Source organism: Hemitrygon akajei, chromosome 5 (assembly GCF_048418815.1).
Source record: "Hemitrygon akajei chromosome 5, sHemAka1.3, whole genome shotgun sequence".
NCBI lineage: Eukaryota > Metazoa > Chordata > Chondrichthyes > Myliobatiformes > Dasyatidae > Hemitrygon > Hemitrygon akajei.
The window spans coordinates 53,782,524-53,805,498 of record NC_133128.1 but is presented as its reverse complement, the minus strand read 5'-3'; the positions used below and the strand labels follow the sequence as shown (position 1 = coordinate 53,805,498).

At 40.0% G+C, this 22,975-nt stretch overlaps 1 protein-coding gene across 5 annotated transcripts in view; it reads left to right on the top strand.

The window, feature by feature from the left end:
• The window catches only part of epha6 (eph receptor A6), a 691,207-nt gene that overhangs the window by 355,116 nt on the left and 313,116 nt on the right, over positions 1–22,975 (top strand). For all 5 annotated transcript variants that reach the window (XM_073045584.1, XM_073045587.1, XM_073045586.1 and 2 more), the window contains exon 4: positions 12,451–12,606. In XM_073045584.1, coding sequence (XP_072901685.1) covers positions 12,451–12,606 — 156 coding nt within the window. The remainder of the gene's footprint in view (positions 1–12,450; positions 12,607–22,975) is intronic.

Genomic DNA, 22,975 nt, shown 5'->3' with positions numbered 1-22,975 from the left:
GGCTATTGCTACAGTTACTACTCATAATCAAAATAATGGGATTTAAACAAAGAGGATAGCAGAGAATACTTGATGCCCGTTGAATCCTCCTCCAGAAATGGTCAGCCAACTGGAAAAGTCGAGAAACAGAGTTAGTATTTCAGGTTGATGATAAATGGAAGGTCATTGATCTGAAACATTAATGACTTCCAGTTTAAGATGGCACCAGTGACTACTTACCAGCAGCAAACAAAACAAAGAATACAACTAAATATTTTATTAATGACACCTTTTCTTGTAAAATTCATGGCAAACAAAACAGAGGCAAGCCAAGGTGAGGCTGAGTCGAGGGTCAAAGTGTGCAGTTGCGAAGAGAGATCGAGGCATGTTTAAGGAAAGGTCAGAGTGAGGTCAAGACATATTTGAGGTGAAATCAGAGCGAGCAGAAGAGAGGCAGATTCGAGGACCATCCACCTAATGTGACCACAAGGCTTGATGAATCTAAGTGCCAGACCGATTTGAAAAGGTCAGGTGCGTGCCGAAACCTGGCAGTGGGATCCAGGCCCTGAGAGTATCGATGCAACAGGGCCCGGGTCCTGGTGTGAGGACAATTTTAATGCCTGGGCAGATGGTTTGAAAAGGCAATGTGTCGGATCAAGAGGGTTGGGTGGTTCTGCTCACTGCTCTGCAATGTTTACTCGGCTTTTTGCTGAGCTGAGGCTGTGGCCAACTTCAGCTGCTCCCTACCCAGTTTGTGCTGAATGCTATTTGCTTACTTCTATTGTTTGCATAATTTGTGTTTTTCTCTCTCTCTGCACATCGGGTGTTTGGTCTTTTTTTAATGGGCTCATTTGGGTTTCTTTGTTTTATGGCGGCTTGTAAGGAGACAAATCTGAAGGTTATATAATGTATGCATACTTTGATAATGAATATACGTTAAACTTTGAACTTTGTTTTCCACCAATAAGCCTGATCTATTGATTATTTCCTGCAGTCTGTACTTTATTTCTGATTTCCGGTATCTGCAGCTATTTGCTTTTCAATAAAAATGAATACATACTTTTACCCTCAAAGTCAAGCTACCTTTTAGAATTAAGCATTTTTAATTGACAGCTTGATTCCAGTCAAGTTGCTTCATTAAAACATATGACATGGTTACTTGAAAGTTAATGACTAAAGAAATTATACGCTTATGGATTGGACATACTAGGTTATATAATTCCTTGTTCAGAGTTAATATGCATGATATGAGCATTTATAAGGAGTGCACTAATCAAGAAATGGTGCAGCATATAATATTTGAATGTAGTTCCTATGAGGTGCTAATCGCTAAATTAAAATCTTTGAGACAGATGCAGTTTAACATGGAAAGGTTGTTAGGAAATCAATGCAATTGTATTGTACATAAGTGAGTATTTAGCTTTCTGAAAAACATTCGTCTTTTTGATAGTATTTGATTTAGTGGGGATACTTCCTGTTTCTTTGCTCCACACTCCAACTCAGTAGGTGGCGATAATGCACCTTTAGTTGGTCTGCCAACCATCATTAAACTTTACAAGAAGAAGTAAACGTCTAAAGCATCTTTATCATCATATACTAACATTTAAATATCAATTAGTTGCTGTAAACACATCAGTCCTTTCACCATAATACAGGGTTTGACACCACAATTTAGGTAAGACTAGGATGGCAGTATAAGAGCTAATTGAATCAGAATCAGGTTTAATATCACCAGTATGTGCAAAAATACGTTGCTTTTGTAGTAGCAGCTCATTGCAATACATAATAAAACCTGCAAATCACATTATATATATACATAATAGTTAAATTAAATAAGTAGTGCAAAAATGAAGTGATGAGGTGTTCATGGGTTCAATGTCCATTCAGAAATCGGATGGCAGAGCAGAAGAAGCTGTTCCTGTATCATTGAGGGTGTGCCTTCAGGCTCCTGTATCTCCTTCATGATGATAGCAATGAGAAGAGGGCACATCCTGGGTGTGTGTGTGGGGGGGGGGGGGGGGGGGGAAGGGTCCTTAATGACCGATATCACCTTTTTGAGATAGTTCTCCTTGAAAATTAGCTGGATGCTGAGGAGGCTAGTCTCCATAATGGAGCTGACTGAGTTCACAACTTTCTGCAGTTTCTTTCAATTCTGTGCAGTAGCCACCCCATACCTGACAGTGACCAGACCCATACCAGACCACTAGAGGAGCTGTCAAAACCTATGGAATCAGTTTGGTAGGTAGTTCAAAGAATTGATTAAGGAGGTTGTCCAATGGAGGGTGAATTTGCCATAATGATACCAGGGATGATTGGATATCACTTATGTAAAGGGAATGGAGAAGCTAGGTGTTTTTTTTTCTAAGAGGAGTTGAAGTTAAGAGGAGATTTAATAGAAGTTCAGATTTTTCTAAGGTTTGAATTTGACTTGGAGAAACCATAGCAGGAGGGTTGGAATCCAAAGGATACAGCAAACAGCCAGAAGTAAAATGTGGAGGCTTCTTTCATTGCAGCAATTGTTAAAGGTGAACTTCCTCCCCTCACCACTCATGAGGTCCAAGAGAGAAATTCAATGTCAACTTTCAAAATTAAATTAATTTTAAGAGCTTTTTGCAAAACTTGAGGGCATGATCAAATCTTTTTATACCAATGTAGATGTGATGGATACAAGGCCTGATGCTATAGTTTGCCATTATACAGAACAGAATTTGTAAGGAAGTGCCAGAAATTCAAAATGAAGAAACTGGCATGTCCCCTTAAATGCTAGAAATTTCTGGACTTCTGCAAAAAAGTGGAAGTTACTGGCCGAGTCTGGCAGCAATTTTCCGGCTGTATTTCTAAGTGATTTTTAAAAAAAATGTTTAATTGTTTCATTATTTATTTTTGGCATTCTTGTATGTTTCTGAATGTCAGGGGCATTCAAAAATTCAGCACCTTTGACAGGAGGAAGAGCTGTGCATGTGGTTTACACATTCTCATCGCTCTGAGTATTGATACTGGTTTTAAATTTCCCATTCAACATCTTAGTGACTTGCTTCAGCTGAACTTCTTTTGTTTTGGACTTCCACAAAGGAATGTCTAATTAATTAAACCATTCATGCTTTCACAGATGTTTCAGTCAACTCATCAGCTTTCCTTTGCCAAGATAAAAAAGGCTCATTCTTTTTTAATGGGTATAACCTCCCACTTCTGCTGCCCTTGTCAGTACCTTTATTACCTTATTATAATATACTGACCAGAACTGCACACAGAAGTTCAATCACACTTGAAAATTCAATAAGAGTTCAGTATAACTTCTCGATTTTTCAATTTTATCCCTTTGGAAATAATCCAGAAACTCGTTCTTTTGTACCAAGGCCTCATTGACCTGTGTCTCACCTTGTCCATTTGTACTCCCAAATCCATTTTGTCTCCATCCTGTTTAGACTCGTATTTTTAAAGTAATATATGACCTCATTTTCTTCTTGCCAAAATGTAATAGATTACATGTAACAACTTGAAATTTATTTGGCAGCAAGCTAGGGTTTTGGCGAATTTATTGATATCTTCTTCAAGTTTCTTCCAGACCAGTACGTTGCTAACTACACCTGAGAATTTGCGGGTATATGTGAAAGTTAAATACTCCCCTTCCATTTGCTTGGACTGCTTCCTGTGGTAGTGGTAGCAATTTACACATTCCAGGGTTTTGATTCCACAGTTTGAATTGTTAATAAAGATTATAAACATCAGTGGCTCCAGCACTTTTATTTGTAACCTACTTTCCTCCTCTTGCCACTCTAAAATGGTATCCTTTCCCCTTCTATGTTGCTTCTTTCTCGAAGGCAGCAGCCATTCATTCTGCTACCTGTCCTGACTTCATTAACCTATTGGTGCTTCAGTCAAGCCAGAAAAGGCAGCTAAACATCGTCACCTTCCCCACACTCTCTGCCTTCTGCAGGGATTGCTCCCTTCGTGATTCCCTTGACCACCTGTCCCTCGCTATTAATCACCCTCATGGCACTTAACCCTGGAGGCAGTAGAAATGCTACACCTGCCCATTCACCTCCTTCCCTCACCTCTATTCAGAACCCCATACAGTTCCTCCAGATGAGGCAACACTTGCACTGCAAATCTGTTGCAGTCGCTGACTCTGTTCAGTGCTGTCGGTTTGGCATCCTCTATGTTGCTGAGACCTGATGCATATTGTGGGATTGCTTTGTTGAGCATCTCAACTCCAGCCACAAAAAGTGGAATTTCCTGGCTGCCAGCCATCTCAGTTCCTATCCCCATTCCCATTCAGACATGTCGGTCCATGGCCTCTTCTTTGGCCATGATGAGCCCCCTCTTAGGTTGGAGGAGCAACATCTCATATTCTGTCTGGATAGACTCCAACCTGATGGCATGAACATCAACATCTCCAACTTCCAGTATTTTTCCCCTCCCTGTTCCCTCTTCTTCATCTCCCCACTCTGGTCTCTTATCCCTTTTCCTCAACTGCTTGGCACCTCCACTTGGTGCCCCTCCTCCTTCCCTTCCTCCCAATATCTAGGCTCCTCTCCTGTCAGTTTCCTTCTTCTCCTTACCTGCCCATCACCTCCTTCTGGTGCTCCCGTCGCTTTTCTTTCTTCCATTGCCTTCTGTCCTCTCCTATGAGATTCCCCCTTCTCCAGCCCTGTATCTCTTTCACCAATCAACTTTCTAGCTCTTTACTTCACCCCTCCCCTCCTCCAGATTTCACCTATCATCTTGTGTTTCTTCTTCGATTTTCCTCCTTTCTTACTCTGACTCCTCATTTTTTTTCTCCAATCCTGATGAAGGGTCTCAGCCTGAAACATCGACTAAACTCCTTTCCTTCATTGCTGGCTAGCCTTCTGAGTTCCTCCAGCATTTTGTGTATGATGCTATTTCTCTGCCTAACTACTGTACTTGCTGCAGCTGCCTGATAATCTTTTTGTGATTCATGAACTCAAATCCCAATGAACTATACTTATTTATAATTGCCCTGTATTTGGGTGATGGCCTACATTTTGATTCCTCCTACTGAAGTGCATACCCCCAAATTTTCCCACACTAAACTCCATTTGCAAGTTTTCACCATTCATTCATACTATCTAGACCCTGCTGCAAAGAATAAATATCATCATCACAACATGCACTCCAAACTATTTTCATAGAAGTAGTGAACTTGTATACTTTACATTCAGCTTCCTCATCCAAATCATTAATCTAAATGGAAAATCTTTGACCTCTTTGTTCCTCTTTCACATTGAAACACTCTTTTTAATTGGGATAAATTACTGCTGAGCATTATGAAATATCTGTTTAATTATCTGTTCCTACTCATCTTCTGACCTTTAGCCTATTTTCTGAGATAATTTCAGCACCTTTCCTTCATACTTCTCTAATTGTCCTTATTTAATTGTGGACATCTTCTTTGGACAGTAGGTTGCAATCACTACTCTTCAGGGTATCCTAGATTACAGGATCTCTTTCTAATCTTCCCTTTTTAGAATGGCAAATTCTAAAATCACCTGTTCTTGGGATATATTCTATAATATATTGCGCTAAGATGAAATCCCTGATGGAGTCTACAAATTTCCCTTCCACAATACTCTTGTCAGATTGATTAATCCAATCAATATGCAGATTAAATCACCCATAATTGCAGTTCTCTTCATGAGTACCTTTGATATTGTGCTATGGCTATTTTCCAACTAATAAAAAGGAGTGAACTAAATAACGAAACAAATATTAAAAAAAGCAGACATTGTAAAAATTTCTGTCTTGTAAAGACAATAATGAAAATTATAGACCAAGGTAATAATTTAAATGATTGCCAAAACTGGGAAGGTCATAACAAGGGAGAATTTAAAGAGACAAGAAATGAAGTCAATAAGAAATTGGAAGGTTAAAGAAGAAATTTATATTAAATTTTCAAATAGCATAAAATAATATCTCAAAACATGTTAAGGGATACCCAAGATAAAGTCACAGGAAGGAATATCCAAATGGTAAAAGCTAAACAATTTTATTGCTATGATATTTCCCAGGAAGATGGATCAACTGGATTTGATGAAACTACAATGATAATAAACAGAAGACAACATTAAATAATTTAATCACTACGTATAAAGCCAATTGAATTCGTGCATGATAAATTTTAAAAAGTGAAACTGGGGCAACAATATATTTGCAAGGAATCAGATTTAGAGAGCATGAGTCAGTGAGATATGCCTAGAGAAATAACATGATTATGAATTAAACATTGCAGTGTATGACAAATACAGAAAAAGTAGAATTGCAAAACAGAGAGTTAGAGCAACATGAATTTATTAAATGACAAAGTGGTAGCAGAGAAAGGTAAAGGAGCCATCATTAAGAAGAAACTAAGCTTATAATCTAGGGGAAATATATATATCTTCGATTCTAACACAGAATGGATATGGAAAAAGAGACATAAGCAAATTAGGAAAGTTACTGTCATGTATAATTTCAATATTCTGTCCTTAATTTAAATTGTTTCCTAGCCACTTTCAGTGGCTGGCTAAGTGTTAGCTGTGTTGCTGCCAATTGAATCTCAGGGTGTTTCAGTCAGTATATTAGTTTATTACACCCCCTGAGCAATTGAATTTCCACAGGTCATGCCAATTAAATTATTACTATTTTTATATTGTCTAATCATTAATATTGTGATGAACAAAAGTCAGTTCAGCATATGTAATGCCACTACCTGTGGTAAAATTACCTAATTGCTTCAAGCAGTACTTTCTGTAATGACAGTAAAGATGATTTAAAAACAAGCAATACCTCAGAAAGAGGTGATTTTATTTTGTTAGATACCTGGATGTAAGAGCTCCCTAATTACACTAAGAAAGAAAAAGCAGCACGACATCATGCCCTTATTCTACTGGTTCAAACTAAATATACATAACATTGCAACTCAATGCCACCCAATGGGTGGTACTGTCAGATTTACTAGCACGTGCATATCTGCATCTATTTAGGAATTTTATGTTCTAGAGCTTGGGTTATCAAAATGTTCATAGATCAATGTACAGATAGCAAACACCTCTTGTTGTCAGTTTCTATAGAATTGTTAAATATTTTTAAAATGCCCTGTATTCTGTGCACTTCAAATTAAGATTCACGTTTTATTTCTATCACTAATGCCATTCATTATAAAGGGCAGCAAGGTAGCATATTGGTTAGCGCAAAGCTTGACAGTACTGGCAACCTGGGTTCAGTTTCTACAGCTGCCTGGAAGGAGTCTGTGCAGTCTCCCTGTGCCAAGTGGGTTTCCTCTGGGTGCTCCTGTTTCCTCCCACAGTCCAAAAACGGACCTGTTGGTAGGTTGGTTGCTCATTGTAAATTGTCCCGTGATTAGACTGGCATTAAACTGGGGGAATGCTGGGCACTGTGGCTCGAAGGAATGGAGGGCCCTATTGCACCCTGTATGTCAATAAATAAATAAATACTAGAACAGTGGCAATGCTATTGACAAATTCCAGCTTGACTACCCACTTAATCCCTTATTTGTAGCTAATTTATAACATGTTACTGACCTTTTATTTAAGAGAACATTAAAAGATAGGAACCACTGGGTCTAGATTTGTCAAAGAAATGCTTACAGTTCTGACTCATTCACATAATATTTGGAATAGTCTTAATAGAATTTTGGTAGTTTTTGTATATGTGATTTTTTAATGTTTCCATATGTCAGATATTCAGAAAAGTTGAAGGTATTGACAGTTTAAGCAGTCAGCTAGGTTTAGAGAAGGCTTGACCTCATACCTTTCTACAGTCCCCCAGACTCTCCTGATACAATGTGCTATGAAGGACCTTATTGGCAAGAACTAGGGTGGCTTCTCCAAAGAGGGCCTCACCAAGAGAAGCACACAATCTAAAGCTAGACCTAGTGGGTAGGGCTGCAGCACACAATCGTAACTTTCTACTACAAGGAAATTCTGGACCATGAAGATGCAGACAACAAAGAAATGTCTCCAACCCATTTAGACTTACCCATACAACCTCAGCCCCTCAATGCCATGCCACCTCTTGGGAAAGATGAGGAACAGATGCATTGGCTGAACTAGAGGGGAAATAATCAGATTAATTACAAAGATCTAGCTCTTACAGTATACATTGGTAAGTACAAAATGTGTAGAAGCTGTTCAAATCCAACTATAGTTCTAAAAGTAAGGATGAAGTTCATAATACAAACCATTATAGGAGATGTCCTGACTGATATCAACATCTGGTAACACTTCTGTTCAGTTGTCATTCAATGAAATATGTGCATTTCTAATTGAGCCTAATGTTGCAAATCACCAAGTGAATTATTTATTATTCCTTCAATTTAGAAATTTTACACTGAAAACTTACCTTGAAGGAAAATGCCATGCTTGGAGAAACAACAGATTAATGCCAGTATCTGAAATTGCTGTCAAAGCAATTACTGACAGTTATAAATAATTTAGTAGGAAAATCTCTGCTTTGTGTTGGCCATAATCAGTTTATCTTTCTAGAACAATGTAATGTCTTCATGTAGCCTCTACAATTCCATTAAATTCTTACCACAAAACTACTCTCTCTGTGATTTCCTTGTCCATTTGTCCCTCCCCACTAATCTCCCTCAATGCACTTAACCCTGCAAGTAGCTATACCTGTCCATTCACCTCCTCCCTTACCTCCATTCAGGTCCCCCAACAGTTCTTCCAGGTGAGGCAAACCAGCGAATCTGCTGGAGTCATATGTTGTGTCTGGTATTCCCAAAGAGGCCTTCTCTACATTGCTGAGACCAGTTGTAAATTGGGAGACCACTTCATTGAGCACCTCCGTTTCTATTCTAGAATCAGAAATTCCCAGTGGCAAAACACTTTAATTCCGACTTCCATTCCCATTCCTACATGACAGTCCATGGCCTCCTCTTGTGCCACGGTGAGGCCACCCTGATGATGGAAATGCAACACCTTATCTTCTATTTGGGTAGCCTCCAACCTAATAGCATGAATATTGATTTCTCCTTACAGTAAAAAAAAACACTTTTACATTTTACCTCCTCACATGCCTTCCTTCCCCCGGGCCTCCCTCCTTCTCTTTCTCTATGGTCCACTCTCTTCTCCTTTCAGATTCCTTCTTCTCCAGCCCTTGACCATTCCCGCCCACCTGGCTTCACGTATCACTTTCCAACTAGCCTCCTTCCCCTCACCCCACTTTTTATTCAGGTATCTTCCCCTTTCCTTTTCAGTCCTGAAGAAGGGTCTTGGCCCGAATCATCAATTGTTTATTCATCTCCATAGATGCTGCCTGACCTGCTGAGTTCCTCCAGCATGTTGTGTGTGTTGCTTGGATTTCCACCATCTGCAGACTTTATTGACCAGGACACAATAACAAATTGTAATCTCTCCTGGAGATATCCATTTTGGTTGTTGGGGAATTTCCAAAGATACAGTATTCTGAGTTCAAGGAGATTTAACAAGCCAAAGTGCTGGCAGTCTCTCGAGTGATCTCCCTTTGATAATCTGATTATTATTTGGCATTTGTGCTAACAAGTTCCTATCCACTGCCAATGGATGTCAAATCCACTGTATCCACTCGAAAGAGCATTGCAGCAGAGTGGTTAGCACAATACTTTACAGTGCTGGCTATCAGTGTTCAATTCCCACCACTGTCTGTACCGAGGTTGTATCTTCTCCCCATGAGCGCATGGGTTATGTTTAGCAAGTTGGAGTTATGCTTTTTGGCACCAGAAGCATAGTGTCACTTGCAGCCTGCATCCAGCACACCCTCGGATTGTGTTGGTCAGTAATATTCTTCGTTATCTTTACAATTTTTGGTTCTGGTGGAATCCTGCTTCCTTTCAGACCTGCAAGATGTATTGCCCTCAGCTTGGTTTGTATACCTTTGAAAAAACACAGCTACGGAACTCCAAACCACAGTATGTGCACATACATCCTCCGTGGATTTTGTTTGCAGAATTGGATCTTCCAATTAATTCGAAATCATCCTTTTCAGCTGAAAGGCTTGTGCTTGAATTCACTTAGGTGAATAGATTAGGATATCCTCACTAATACTGAAAATATTTTAAGCAAAAATTATTCCAGTTAACCTGCTGTAACAGCACAGGATAGAAAAAATTTCAGTCTTACAAAGTGTAAAAAATGTGCAGTAAAGGGTTATAATCTGAAGATATATTTTGAGGTGAATTTCAAAGCTGTCTGAGGGAGATTTGCATTGCATTTAGGCTGTCATACTTAATAGCGCTGAATGCTGTCACTGAGTGCAAAGTGGAAAATAGTCCACTCGGAAGCCCTGTTATTACTCCTTGACAGGTACTCATAGAGAAAAATAATTTCATTGTCATGCAGAAAATTACTTTAAACATAATAAATATGTTCTAAAAATACTGTTGAAGTAAATTAGAGCTGAAACAATTCTAATCAAAAATAAAAACAGAGAAGCTTCAGCTTTGTTGCAATTAATTGCTCCACCAGGAGACAGGACAGATTGCTGACATTAATTGTAGTAAAACAATTATGTATAAAATATGATCCCATTTTGTACTCATCCCATCTTTCTCTAAAACATTGCCGCAGATAACAATTTTATCTCCCTTTCCCCATCTCCACCCCAGGGAGACATTTAATTCCAGATACAATGTTTGAATAATTTTGGCAATGAAAAAATTGGGTAAAGTGATTCCAAGAATATTTGATTAAATCTCAATTATGCAATCTATGAATACTTTTGAGTAGGTTTGATGTTAATAATATAGAAGCATTTGATCATAATATGTTTAGTCAAATTTCACCAAAAATACTCATATTAACTATTAATTTTTCCACCTATATTATGATAATGTGGTGATGGGAGTACAACTGCTCTGTCTCATTGGCTTTAAATCAAACATTACCCAGCTTTCAGATCCACCCACAGCGTTGTGTGGCATATTTTCTGCCTTAGCTGAAGCTGTAGGTAAACCATTCAGGACAGCGAAAACAATCGAGCTTGCCACCTTGCCTTTTAAAAATCTTTTCTGTGATTGGCTAAATGATTTCAGTACAGAGTACAAAAAAAACGCTTGGGCGATATTTACCTTGTGGTATAAAGATCTGAAGTATTACAATGGTAAAACATTGGATATTTTAAAGTACTTTAAATAATATGTGAAATAAAAAAGTGATATTTGTTATTCAGAACGTGTTTTATTCATTTGCAGAAAAAGGGCAGAGCTAGCAATGTCAGCAGTTATTGCCTACCTCTTGCTTTCCTACTTTCACAGTGCTGTGTGCTTGGGAATTCCAAGATTTAGATCCAGTGATGATTAAGGAATAGGAATTTACCTGTAAGTCAGGATGGTGTGTGACTTAGAGTGGTAAATGCAGACGGTGGTGTCATCATTGTGCTTGGTGCTCTTGATAGAGATTGTGGGTTTACAAGTACCTAGATGAGTAAGTGTTCAGTACTTGGTAAATGATACGCAATGTAGCCATCATGTGCTAGTGGTGGAGGGAATGAGGGCTTAACCTGGTGGATAAGATGCCTTCCTTGTGGCTTAAAGCTCAAGCAGGACCTTATTCGCTTCCAGAGTTGTATTGAAATTGTAGTGCATGCAGTAGATCCTGCTCCCACTCCTACGCCTTGGAACTGAGCACTATACAAATGGAAACAAGGAAAATCCTGCCAAACATATGAAAGGTGCAAGAGAATTTTATTGAGAACACATAAAAGCAGGAACTGGATGATGATGGAGAATGGGTATAACAGGACTGCCTGGTAGTTCAAAGGGGGCCGGTGTGGTTGTGATGTCCCTTTCCTTGGGTTTTGTTCTATAGAAATCAAGGAAATTGCTTGACCAACTGGTAGTGCTATTCCTCAAGAACACATTCAAAGCTACAAGCAATGCGCCAAAGTATAGTTCAGACCATCGTGTCTACGTTCCCCTCTACAACCTCCTCATATCTAGTGGTGTTCCCTCATCCTAGACTTCCCAAGGAGAAGTCAGATTGTTAGTTGAATTTAATATGAAGATAGATATACATTTAAAAGATCGAGGAGAGTTATGAGGAACTGGCACAGAAGAGGAGGGAAGACTAGCACAGATCTGCAATGATCATATTAAATGGAGTGGCACAGGTGGCCTTCTACTTCTCCTGGTTTCTTGGTTTCAGTGTTCCAGATTTAAGATCCTTCTCCTTTCCCAACTATCTGACTCCTGGAGTCTGCTTAGTACTCCCACCTCAGAGTCCTGAAATTCAATCCCAGAATGTCCAGATGTTAGACTTTATTCCAGGCTCTAGATCCAAAAAACTACTGTGGCTCGAGGAAGAGTTAAATTTACTGAGAATAAAAAACATAGACTGCAAAGTCAGTGCTGTGCAAACCATCTCTTAAAACCAGAGAGAGTGTGTGCTATTATCTCTAACATATACATTAATTGAATGGTAATCATTAATCTTCTATCTATATTGATGCATTTGTAACTCCTTTCAGCTTGCAGACCTGGATTCTACAAAGCCTTTGCTGGAAACATCAAGTGCTCCAAATGTCCTCCACACAGCTTCTCCCATGAAGATGCATCAGAAGTATGTGTATGTGACAAAAATTACTTCAGAGCAGAAAAAGACCCACCCACCATGGCTTGTACAAGTAAGTAAATGCATCCCTTGTTTCATATTCAAGTTTTTTAAATGGCTAAAGAATGAATTTTGCTGCAGCCACATAGCATGCAATATTCTGATCACCACATTATGGGAAGAGTTTTAGTAAACAGAATAGGAGTGTTGAAAAAAGTCTTTGAGTCATATGATACAGAACCAAGCTCTTCGGCAAATTCCTGTCTACCCTGGTCCGAATTAGCAATGCCCTAGCCTTCTACTGTATCTGTTAATGATTCAAGTGTACATATACTGTAGATACTTCTAAAGTGTTGTGAGAGCAGCTACTTCCATCACCATCTTGTGCAGTACATTTCAGATTCCAGTCACCTTCTGGTGAAGAAGTTCACTTTCAGATCCCCTCTAAATTTTATTCCTCACCTTCAGTCTTTGCCCTCTCATTTTAGTTACCTCTGTTATAATGAAAGATTTCCTCCTAAATATCCTATCTAGGCCTCTCATAATTTTGTATACCTCTATCAGTTCCTCTTCAGCCACTTCCAGTCCAAAGAAAACAAACTGACCCTATCTAGTTTCTCCTCATGAGTGAAACACTCCATCTCATGAAACATCCTGGTGAATCTCTTCTGCATTCTCTCTAGTGCAACCGTGTGTGTTGTCCACAACCGTGTCAGCAGGACAATGGAAATTTGGATTTCACTGCCTGAAAGGGAGGCAGTAAGCCTTCTCACACTTGTTTTGAATCATCAGCTGAGATCTTTGATTAGGTTGAAATGCACCAGAAAAGGTAAAGAGGCAATATATTAAGATATTTAATGGCAGAATTATGCTCAACCAAGACTATGTTTCAGCTTTGACTCCATGGTGATTTCTGCAGTTTAGAGTCATAGAGTCATCGAACACCACAGCACCAAAACAGACGCTTCAACCCATCTAGTCCCTTCGACTTGCATCCAGACCATAGCTCTCATTACCACCCTTATTCCATCCAAATTTCTCTCATATGTTAAAATCAACCCCTCGTCCAACATTTGCACTGCTAGTTTGTTCCACACTAACACCACCTTCTGAATGAAGAGGTTCCCCCTCATGCACCCCTTAAATATTTCACCTTTTATCCTTAACCCATGACCACTCGTTGTAGTCTCACCAAACCTCAGTGGAAAAAGCCTGCTTGCATTTATCCTATCTATACCCCTCATAATTTTGTATACCTCTATCAAATCTTCCCTCAATCTTCTATGTCCTAGGGAATAAAATTCTAACCTGTTCAACCTTTCCCTATAACTCAGGTGTTAAGTCCCAGCAACAACCCTATAGATTTTCTCTGCACTCTTTCAAGTTTATTTACATCTTTCCTGCAGGTAGGTGACCAAAACTGCACACAAGACTCCAAATTAGGCCTCACCAATGTCTTATAAAATTTCAACATAACATCCCAATTTCTTTATGCAATGCATTTGTTTATGAAAGCCAAAAGCTTTCCTTATGACCTTATCTACCTGTGATGCCACTTTTGAGGAATCAGGTATTTTCAAATCCCTCTGTTCTACCACACTCCTCAGTGCCATACCATTCACCATGTAAGACCTACCCTGATTGGTACCGCCCACGAAGTGCAACACTTCACACTTGTTTTAATGAAATTCCATATGCTACTTTTCAACCCATTTTTCCAGCTGGTCTGGATCCTGCTGCAAGCTTTGATGGTCTTCCACTATACCCCAATCTTGGTATCACTGCAAATTTGCTGATCCAGTTTACTACAGATCATTGATATAGATGACAAACAACAATGGACCCAGACTCAATCCCTGTGCCACACCACTAGTCACAGACCTCCAGTCAGAGAGGCAAGCATCTACTACCACTCTATGGCTTCTCCCATGAAGCCAATGCCTAATCCAATCTAACACAACACACACAAAATGGTGGAGAAACTGAGCAGGTCAAGCAGCATCTATGGAAAGGAATAAACAGTTGATGTTTCAGGCCAAGACCCTTCATCAGGACTAATCCAATCTACTACTTCATTTTTAATGCCAAATGATTGAACTGTCCTGACTAACCTCTCATGCAGGACCTTGTCAAAGGCCTTAATAAAGTCCATGTAGATACCCCACTGCCTTGCCTTCCTGGTAACTTCCTTGAAAAGCTCTATAAGATTGGTTAGACATGACTTGGCATACACAAAGCCATGTTGACTACACCTAAACAGTCTCTGTCTCTCCAAATACTTATATATCCAGTTCCTTTGAATATCTTCCAATAACTTGCCCACTACTGATGTCAGGTTCACTGGCCTATAATTTCCTGGCTTACTCTTAAAGTCTTTCTTAAACAACAGAACAACATTAGCTGTCCACCAATCCCCCTGTACCTCACCCATAGCTAAGAATGTTTTAAATATCTCTGCTAGGGGCCCTGCAACTTCTCCACTGGCTTCCCACAGAGTCCAAGGGAGCACCTTGTCAGGGTCTGGGGATTTATCCACCCAAGACAGCAAACACCTCCTCCATGTTCTCGCTGCTGCATTTCCTCACATCTATAGACTTTGTGTCTGTCTCCTGAATAAATTCAGATGTAAACAATCCATTTAAGATCTCCCCCATCTCTGTAGGCTCCTGGCATTGACAGCCACTCTGATCTTCCAGAGGACCAATTTTGTCCCTTACTATACTTTTGCTCTTAATATATCTGTAGAAGTCCTTAGGATTCTCCTGTACTTTATCGGATAGAGCAATCTCATGTCTTCTTTTAGCTTTGCTGACTTCCTTCTTCAGTGCTTGCTTGATTTTCTTATACTCCTCAAGTATCTCATTTGTTCATGCCTGTTATGCATCTGTTATGCACCGCCTCTTTTTCTTAAGCAGCTTCTCAATATCTCTCAAAAAACAAGATTCCACCAGCCTGTTATCCTTGCCTTTTATTCTGACAGGAACATATAAACACTACACCCTCAAAATTTCATTTTTGAAGGCCTCCCACTTACCAAGTACACCTTTGCCAGAAAACAACATATCCCAATGCACACCTGCCAGATCCTTTCTGATAACATCAAAATTGGTCTTTCTTCAATTTAGAATCTCAACCCAAGGACGAGACCTATCCTTTTCCATAATTGCCTTGAAACTCGTGGCATTATCACGAGATGCAAAGTGTCCCCCTACACAAACTTCTGTCACCTGTCCTATCTCATTTCCTAATAAGAGATCTAGTATCACATTCCCTCTAGTTGGGAGTTCTATATACTAGTTAAGGAAACTTTCCTGAACACATTTGACAACTGCTTTCTCATCCAGCCCTTTTACAGTATGGGAGACCCAATCAATATGTGGAAAGTTAAAATCACCTGCTATCACAACCTTGTGTTTCTTGTGACAGTCTGCACTCTCCATAAATTTGCTCCCCTAAATCCCATGGACTGTTGGGCGATTTATAATAGAATCTCATTCATATGATCATATCTTTCTTGTTCCTCTGTTCTACCCATAAAACCTCATTAAATGAGCTCTTGGTCTGTCCTGACTGAGCACTGCTGTGACATTTTCCTTAATTAGTAATCCCTCCCATTGTATCACTTCTAAAACAATGGAACCATGAAACATTGAGCTGCCAGTCCTACCCCTCCTGCAACCAAGTTTCACTAATGGCTGAAATGTCATAATTCCAGGTTCTGATCCATGCCCTAAGCTCATCCACCTTTCCTATAATACAATAGTCCTTGCATTGAAATATATGCAGCTCAGAATGTTAGTTCCAACGTGCTCAACCTTTTGATTCCTAACCTTGTATGTAGGCTTAACATCTTTCTCCTCAACCACTCCACTACCTGTTCTGGCACTCTGATTTCCATCCCCTTGCAACTCCAGTTTAACATCCCCCACCTTGCTCCCGTGCAGCACTAGCAAACCTGCTTCTAGGATAGTAAACACCCTCCAGCTCCAGTTCAGGTAAAACCATCACTTCTGTAGATGTCCAAACTTCCCTTGAAAAGAGCCCAATGATGCAAAAATCTGAAGCCCTTCCTTCTGCACCAACTCTATTGCCATGTATTAAACTGTATAAGGCCTCACGAGCACATGGCACAGGTTGCAATCCTGAGATCACAACCATAGAGGTCCTTTTCTTTAACTTAGCGCCGAACTCCCTGAACTCACTTTGCAGGACATCGTCACTTATCCTACCCATGTCATTGGTACCAACGTCGATCATTACCTCTGGCTGCTCACCCTCCCATTTAAGAACGCTGTGGACTCATTCCAAGATGTCCCTGATCCTGGCAGCTGGGAGTCATCTAACCATACGAATATGTTCTTGTCCACGGAACCTCCTTTCTATTGTCCTAACCAATGAATCTCCCAATTGCCTCTACTCCCCACATTCCCAGAGACCTGCTCGCTGTGGCTTCACTCAGTTAGGTTGTTCCTAAACAACAGTATCCAAAGCTGTATACTTATTACTGAAGGGAATGGTCACATACGGTAGGTAGTCTGCTCTGGCTGTTCTATTCCCTTTCCCTCTCCTGACAGTCACCCAAGTACCTGTTTCCTGCAACTTAGGAGTGACTACCTTCCTGCAGCTCCTATCTATCACATCCTCATTCTCCCTATGAGCTGAAAGTCATTGAGCTGCAGCTCCAGTTCCTTAAGGTCTCTGAGGAGCTGCAGTTTGGTGCACTTCATGCAGATGTACTTATCAGGAAGAATAGAGATCTCCCAAAGTTTCCACGTCTCACACAAGGAACGTATCACTAGCTCTGTGTTTTGTTTTGTAAATCCAAATCATAAAAATAAATCAAAATGAAAACAAGGGAGTCCAGAATAATGTATCTCGATTTGTGCTTACTTTAAGAGAGGTGTGCAAGTTTCACATGGTGGCGTTATGACGTATGCTATTCAATTATTTTTACATATAACCCATAATGAGTTATTTAAATGAACAAGAATGCTTAATCAAACGATATACTGCTTAGCTATAAACTCCAACTCAATATAGAATGCATCTCTCTGGATCTTCTTCAATCCCTGCTTCTTTCATGATCCCTTTCACAGTCTCACTCACAGTCCCAATCCCGCTCTTTTTCTTTCTCACGTTCCTTTTCTCATTCACGCCTTTCTATTTCTTTTCCTTTTTATTCTTTCTAGGATATGCAACTAGAACTTGGGAAGGTGCATTTCATTCACTGCAGTATTAATTTATGAATCTTACCATTGCTCCCTTTACGATCTGATCTGTCCTCTTGGTTTCCTCATCCACTACGTCAGCTGTCGAATCCTCTATTCTTGTATCTCTATTGGCTACTTTCTTATTGGCCTTCCATTCATCCAGCTGGGCTTTTATCCTTGAATCTACTTTTGCAAGCATCATTTTGTCTCCCACTTGAAGTTCCTGCAATAACCTTAATGCACACAGAGTAGATTCTGGTTCTTTATACTCACAAACATGGAATGCTTGCAGCTTTCCTTGAGCTCTCTTCAGCTTAAAACCAAGCCACATTTTGCAAGCAACTGGCTGATTAACATATCAGAAGCTTTCTCAGATCTGTTGCTTATGAAAACTGTTGTAGTCGGACCATTGCTCTCAACACTTTCTCGATCCCTCTGAGCTGCATGACCTTCCTTGGTCCAATATTCTTTCCAACCAAAGGCAGCGACACCTGTTTACCTTCTATTGGGTAATGATTCATGTTATATAGCATGGATACAGTTGTGTCATCCACTACCTTTCTTAATTCACATTCAGTTGACTCTTTTACAAGGGATGAGGCACACAAATCGTGGATGGATCTCCAGTCAAATTGTAGCTGTCTCAGCCACTCACGACCCTACAATACTGGTCCTCCTTTATTTACCTCTTACAAGCCCAATGTGGCTTGTTGGTTGTTCTATTTAACTGTTACCAGTATAAGTTCTTAGTTGGATATCTGCGGCTTCAGTTTGATATGTTTAAAATGCCGTTTAAACTCATTTTGTTGAATGTTTGAAACAGCCAAACCAGTGTCCAAATACATTTTATTAATTTGCCGTTCACTTCTGGGGTAAGCATATTGCTTGTCTCTTGTTAGTTTTCACATTGTAAGTTGTAAGGTGAACAAGTCTGGTGTCACTCTCATCATTGTCAGATTTTTCATCAGTAGCGTGCAGATTAGTACTCTTTTTGAAACAGCAACTTCACTTTTTTTTACTTTTCTCTGTGCAGTCTATTTATTTTTGTCTGCCCAGCATGCTTTTTGTATATGACCTGCTTTATTGCATTTTCTGCAAGTTTCTCCTTTAAACCTGCATTGGCTGCTGTATGTCAGCCCCTGCCACAATGGTAACACTATTTGTTCAGCCGGGCCAGTTTCTGTTTAGATGCTGCAATTTTGTTCACAACTCACCTTCATTCCTGACCATAACTCAATTTCATCTCTGCTGTTTCTATTGATACAGCTATTTTAACTGCTCTTGTAAATGTAAGCTGTGTTTAAATTAAAATCCATTTATGAATGCTTTCTTGTATAATTCCACAAACTATATGATTTCTCATTGCACCATTAAGCCCATTACTAAACTAACAATGCTCAGATAATCTCTTCAATTCAGCCACAAATGCTGAAATGGACTCCCCTTCCTTTTGATTTTGCTTATGAGACCTAAATGTATTCAAGAATGGTTTCTGTTCTAAATACTTCTACATTACATTTACGATATCAGCAAAGCACATTGATTCCACTGAGGTTGGGTGGGACTACAACCAGAGGTAATGGGTTAAGGGTAAAAAGTGAGAAGTTTAAGGAGAACATGAGATGAAACTTCATCACTCAGAGAGTGTGGGAATTAGCAGCCAGCACAAGTGGTGCATGCAAGCTCAATTTCAACATTTTAGAGAAGTTTGGATAGGTACATGAGTGGTAGGGATATGGAGGGCTATCGTCCCAGTGCACGTCAGTGGAAGTAAGCAGTTCAAATGGTTTCAGCATGGACTAGTTGGACTGAAGGACCTGTTTCTACGTTGAATTTCTCTATGGCTCCATGGTTTGGCTGGAGCAGTCAAACTCCCAAGTAATACTGCTGAAATATTAAATTCACAACACTCTGGATCCATTTTCTGTGCACTATCTATAAACCAACAGATAAAACAAAACATTCTGGAAACTTACTCAGAACCTCTGTCAGTGCTTACCCAAGCCCGTAGAGTCAAAGCCAGACCACTCTAACACTGGCCCATTCACACAATATCTGCTCCACTTACAACTTCTTTCTCCTTATTGCCTCAAATAAAACTCACTCCCAACAAGACTTGCAGTTTTCAATTGGCTTCTGCCCTGCAAGATATCGCTCTCTCACTTGTTTCATAGCCTTCAATGTCCTCAAAGTCTGGTAGCCACAGCTGTTCTGCAAAGCACAGAGGACCTGCAGCAGTGACGAGACTACAGGCAGTTCCATACAAGGTCCCTTCCCAAACTGCCCTGATAGACTGCTGACAGATGTTCAGAAACATTAAAATATATTTAAGGATGCTTGAAAATTTACAAAATGTTCACAAATCCACATGAAAAATATTACATTTATTTAAAAACACAGGCAGCTTAATTTATATTACTGTTTTAATTGTTAGGTAAAATAAAGTAAAAGTAACAAGCCATTTATTTTCTGAGTGACAGTTGGCAGCCCTATTCACGTGAATACAGCCGAGTTGGATGCAAATTGGAAGACCAAGTATGCAGTGTACCTGGCTTCTTAGGCTTTAATACCATGGATAACCTCAGTGCATTTTGTACCTTCATGTGGCAGCCCACAGTTATGGAAGTGGATCACGTTGGGACATGCATTGGAATTGACTGGAATTTCTGTACACAATTGTACTAGCCACTGGTGCAATAGAGTCATATTATTGATGTTTCAGGATGAGTGCACTGCTGAAAAGGGAGCTTTAACTACCGATCCCTAATGCCCCTGGTAAACTGGTGATGAGCTACTTAAAGCAGTCCTTTTGGTGAGAGTGTACATACTATACTATTGGGTGAAGAGCTGCAGGATTTGGACCTGGTCAAGATGAATGATTGGTGATATGTTTCTACCCAGAATGGGATGTAACATGAGGAATCTGCACTCGGTGATGTTAAAACTGAACCCATGCAGGCTAGTGGAGAATATTCCACCATGCCCTTGTCTTGTGCGAGTAATGTTTCGGGAAGCCATGAGGTGTGCCCCTTGTCATTGTATACCCAGTATTATCCCTGCATAACTGTTTTACCAATTAGAGAGGAGATTGAAGAGAAATATCTTGAGCTCTCATAGTGTAGTGGTTGCAGAAATGGTCATCACACTTAAGTCAGCCGGATGAGTACTTGATTCGCTGTACCTCGCAGGACTGTAGGCCAGCTGCCAAGATTTGGCATTGGGTTGAAAGTATTTTTTGCCATCTATGGACTAGGTAAACAAATGTATTTTTCTTTCATCCATTTCTGCCTATCCAAGGGTCTCTTAAATATCCATTATGTAAACTCCTCCACCATCAGCCCTGGCAGTGTAGTACAACCAATTGCCTCTCTGTGTAAAATAAAAATATACCTCTGTGACAATCCCACTATCTTTTCCTCTAATCACATTGAAATTATTCCTTCCATGTTAGCCATTTCCACCTTGAGAAACAGATGCTGGCTATCTACTCTGGCTATGCCTCTTATTATCAGATATATGTCTCCTTCACTTCAAAGAGAAAAGTCCAAGCTTGCTCAGCCTTTCCCCATACAACATGCTCTCTAATTCAGGCAGCATCCTTGTAAATCTCTTCTGCACCATCTCTAAAGCTTCTTCATCTTTATATTGAGGTAACCAGTACTGAACACAATATTGCAACAGTGGTCTAACCTACTCCTTTTGACTAGATGTTTTACTTCCTTTATTAACCATGGCTTCTTCACCTTTCCTTGCCTCAGTGGGACAAACCTATCCAGAACCCCAGCAATGCTCCCTAAACAACCTTCACATTTCTGTTGTACATTTCCCTGAGTAAATCTGTTCCCAATTTGTGCATGCAAGCTCCTACCTAATAGCATCACTATTCACCCTCCCTAATAACTTTTTCGTGTCATCTGCTCCTATCCCCATCCAAGGCTGTGAACATCAGCAAGTTGTGGGTACCCTCTTGGAAACGTTCACCCTTCAAGAGATATGGCACCTGACTATGTTCATTGCCCAGTACTATATCTAATACGGTCTTTTCTTTAGTCGCCTTGTCCACATATTATGTTAGGAATCCTTCCTGGGCTCACCTATCAAATTGTGCCCATCTGCACCTTTTTGCACTAAGGAGGTGCCAATCAATATCAGGGAAGTTGAAGTTGAAGTTACCTATGACAACAGCCATATTAAATTTGCACATTTCCATTAATCTGCTTCTCAGGGTCTCTTTTGCTATTGGGGTGTTTATAGAGTGATTGTTCCCTTCCTGTTTCAGACTCCCACTCACACTGCCTCAGTGTGATGATACCTCCATAATGTCCTCCCTTTCTGCAACTGTGATACTATATCTGATCTGCATTACCATACCCCACCTCTTTTACCTCTGCCTTTCCCTTTTGAAATATCTAAACCCCAGAACGTCCCAGCCCTTGTGACAGCTAAGTCTCTGCAATGACCACAACATTGTAGTTCCATGTACTGATCCACTCTAAGCTCATCAGCCTTGTTCCTGATGCTTCTTCCATTAAAGCAGGCACATTCCAGCCCATTCAACTGACTGCATTTATGACTTATCCACTGCTATCCTTGCTCACAGCCCCTCTACACATTGTAGCCTCCTTTACACCGACTTCCCCATCCTCTGACCTGTGATTCTGCATCCCATTCCCCTCCCCAACAGCTCTAGAAAACCTGTCTGCAGGGTTTTATATTCACGACTTGGACAGCGAGGAGGCCTCTGTCAGAGTGGGGCCCAAAGAATAGCATATACCTGAATCTGAGATGGGGGCGGGAGTCTGCAGTGTGGGGGAGCGTGCTTGTAGGAGACTTATTTACTGGACATTTAAAATTATGTTATACTGCAAATTAGCAGGGAGGAGGTAAAAGAAAACGACAATTTGGCCCTTAATTCCCAGTGTCTAATCTTCAACTCGTCTGTACTTTGTAAACAGAACATTTTAAATGAAGGAATTAATTATAACAGGTAGCAAAGCTAAAATAATTCTTGCAATGTTTCCCATTGTAGGAGCACATTTGAATTTCAATAACCCTTTGAAAATCAGTCAACCACCAGGCACATCAGGTGCATCTCCTTTGTTTCAGAGAACACTGAAGTAGTCTAATAAATGAATGTTAAGTATGTTTTAAGGATTGCAGAATGAAAGAAATGCCATGCAAAAGCACTTTCCGGATCATGTTTCACCTGATCCATTCCTTGCAGTTTTCCCT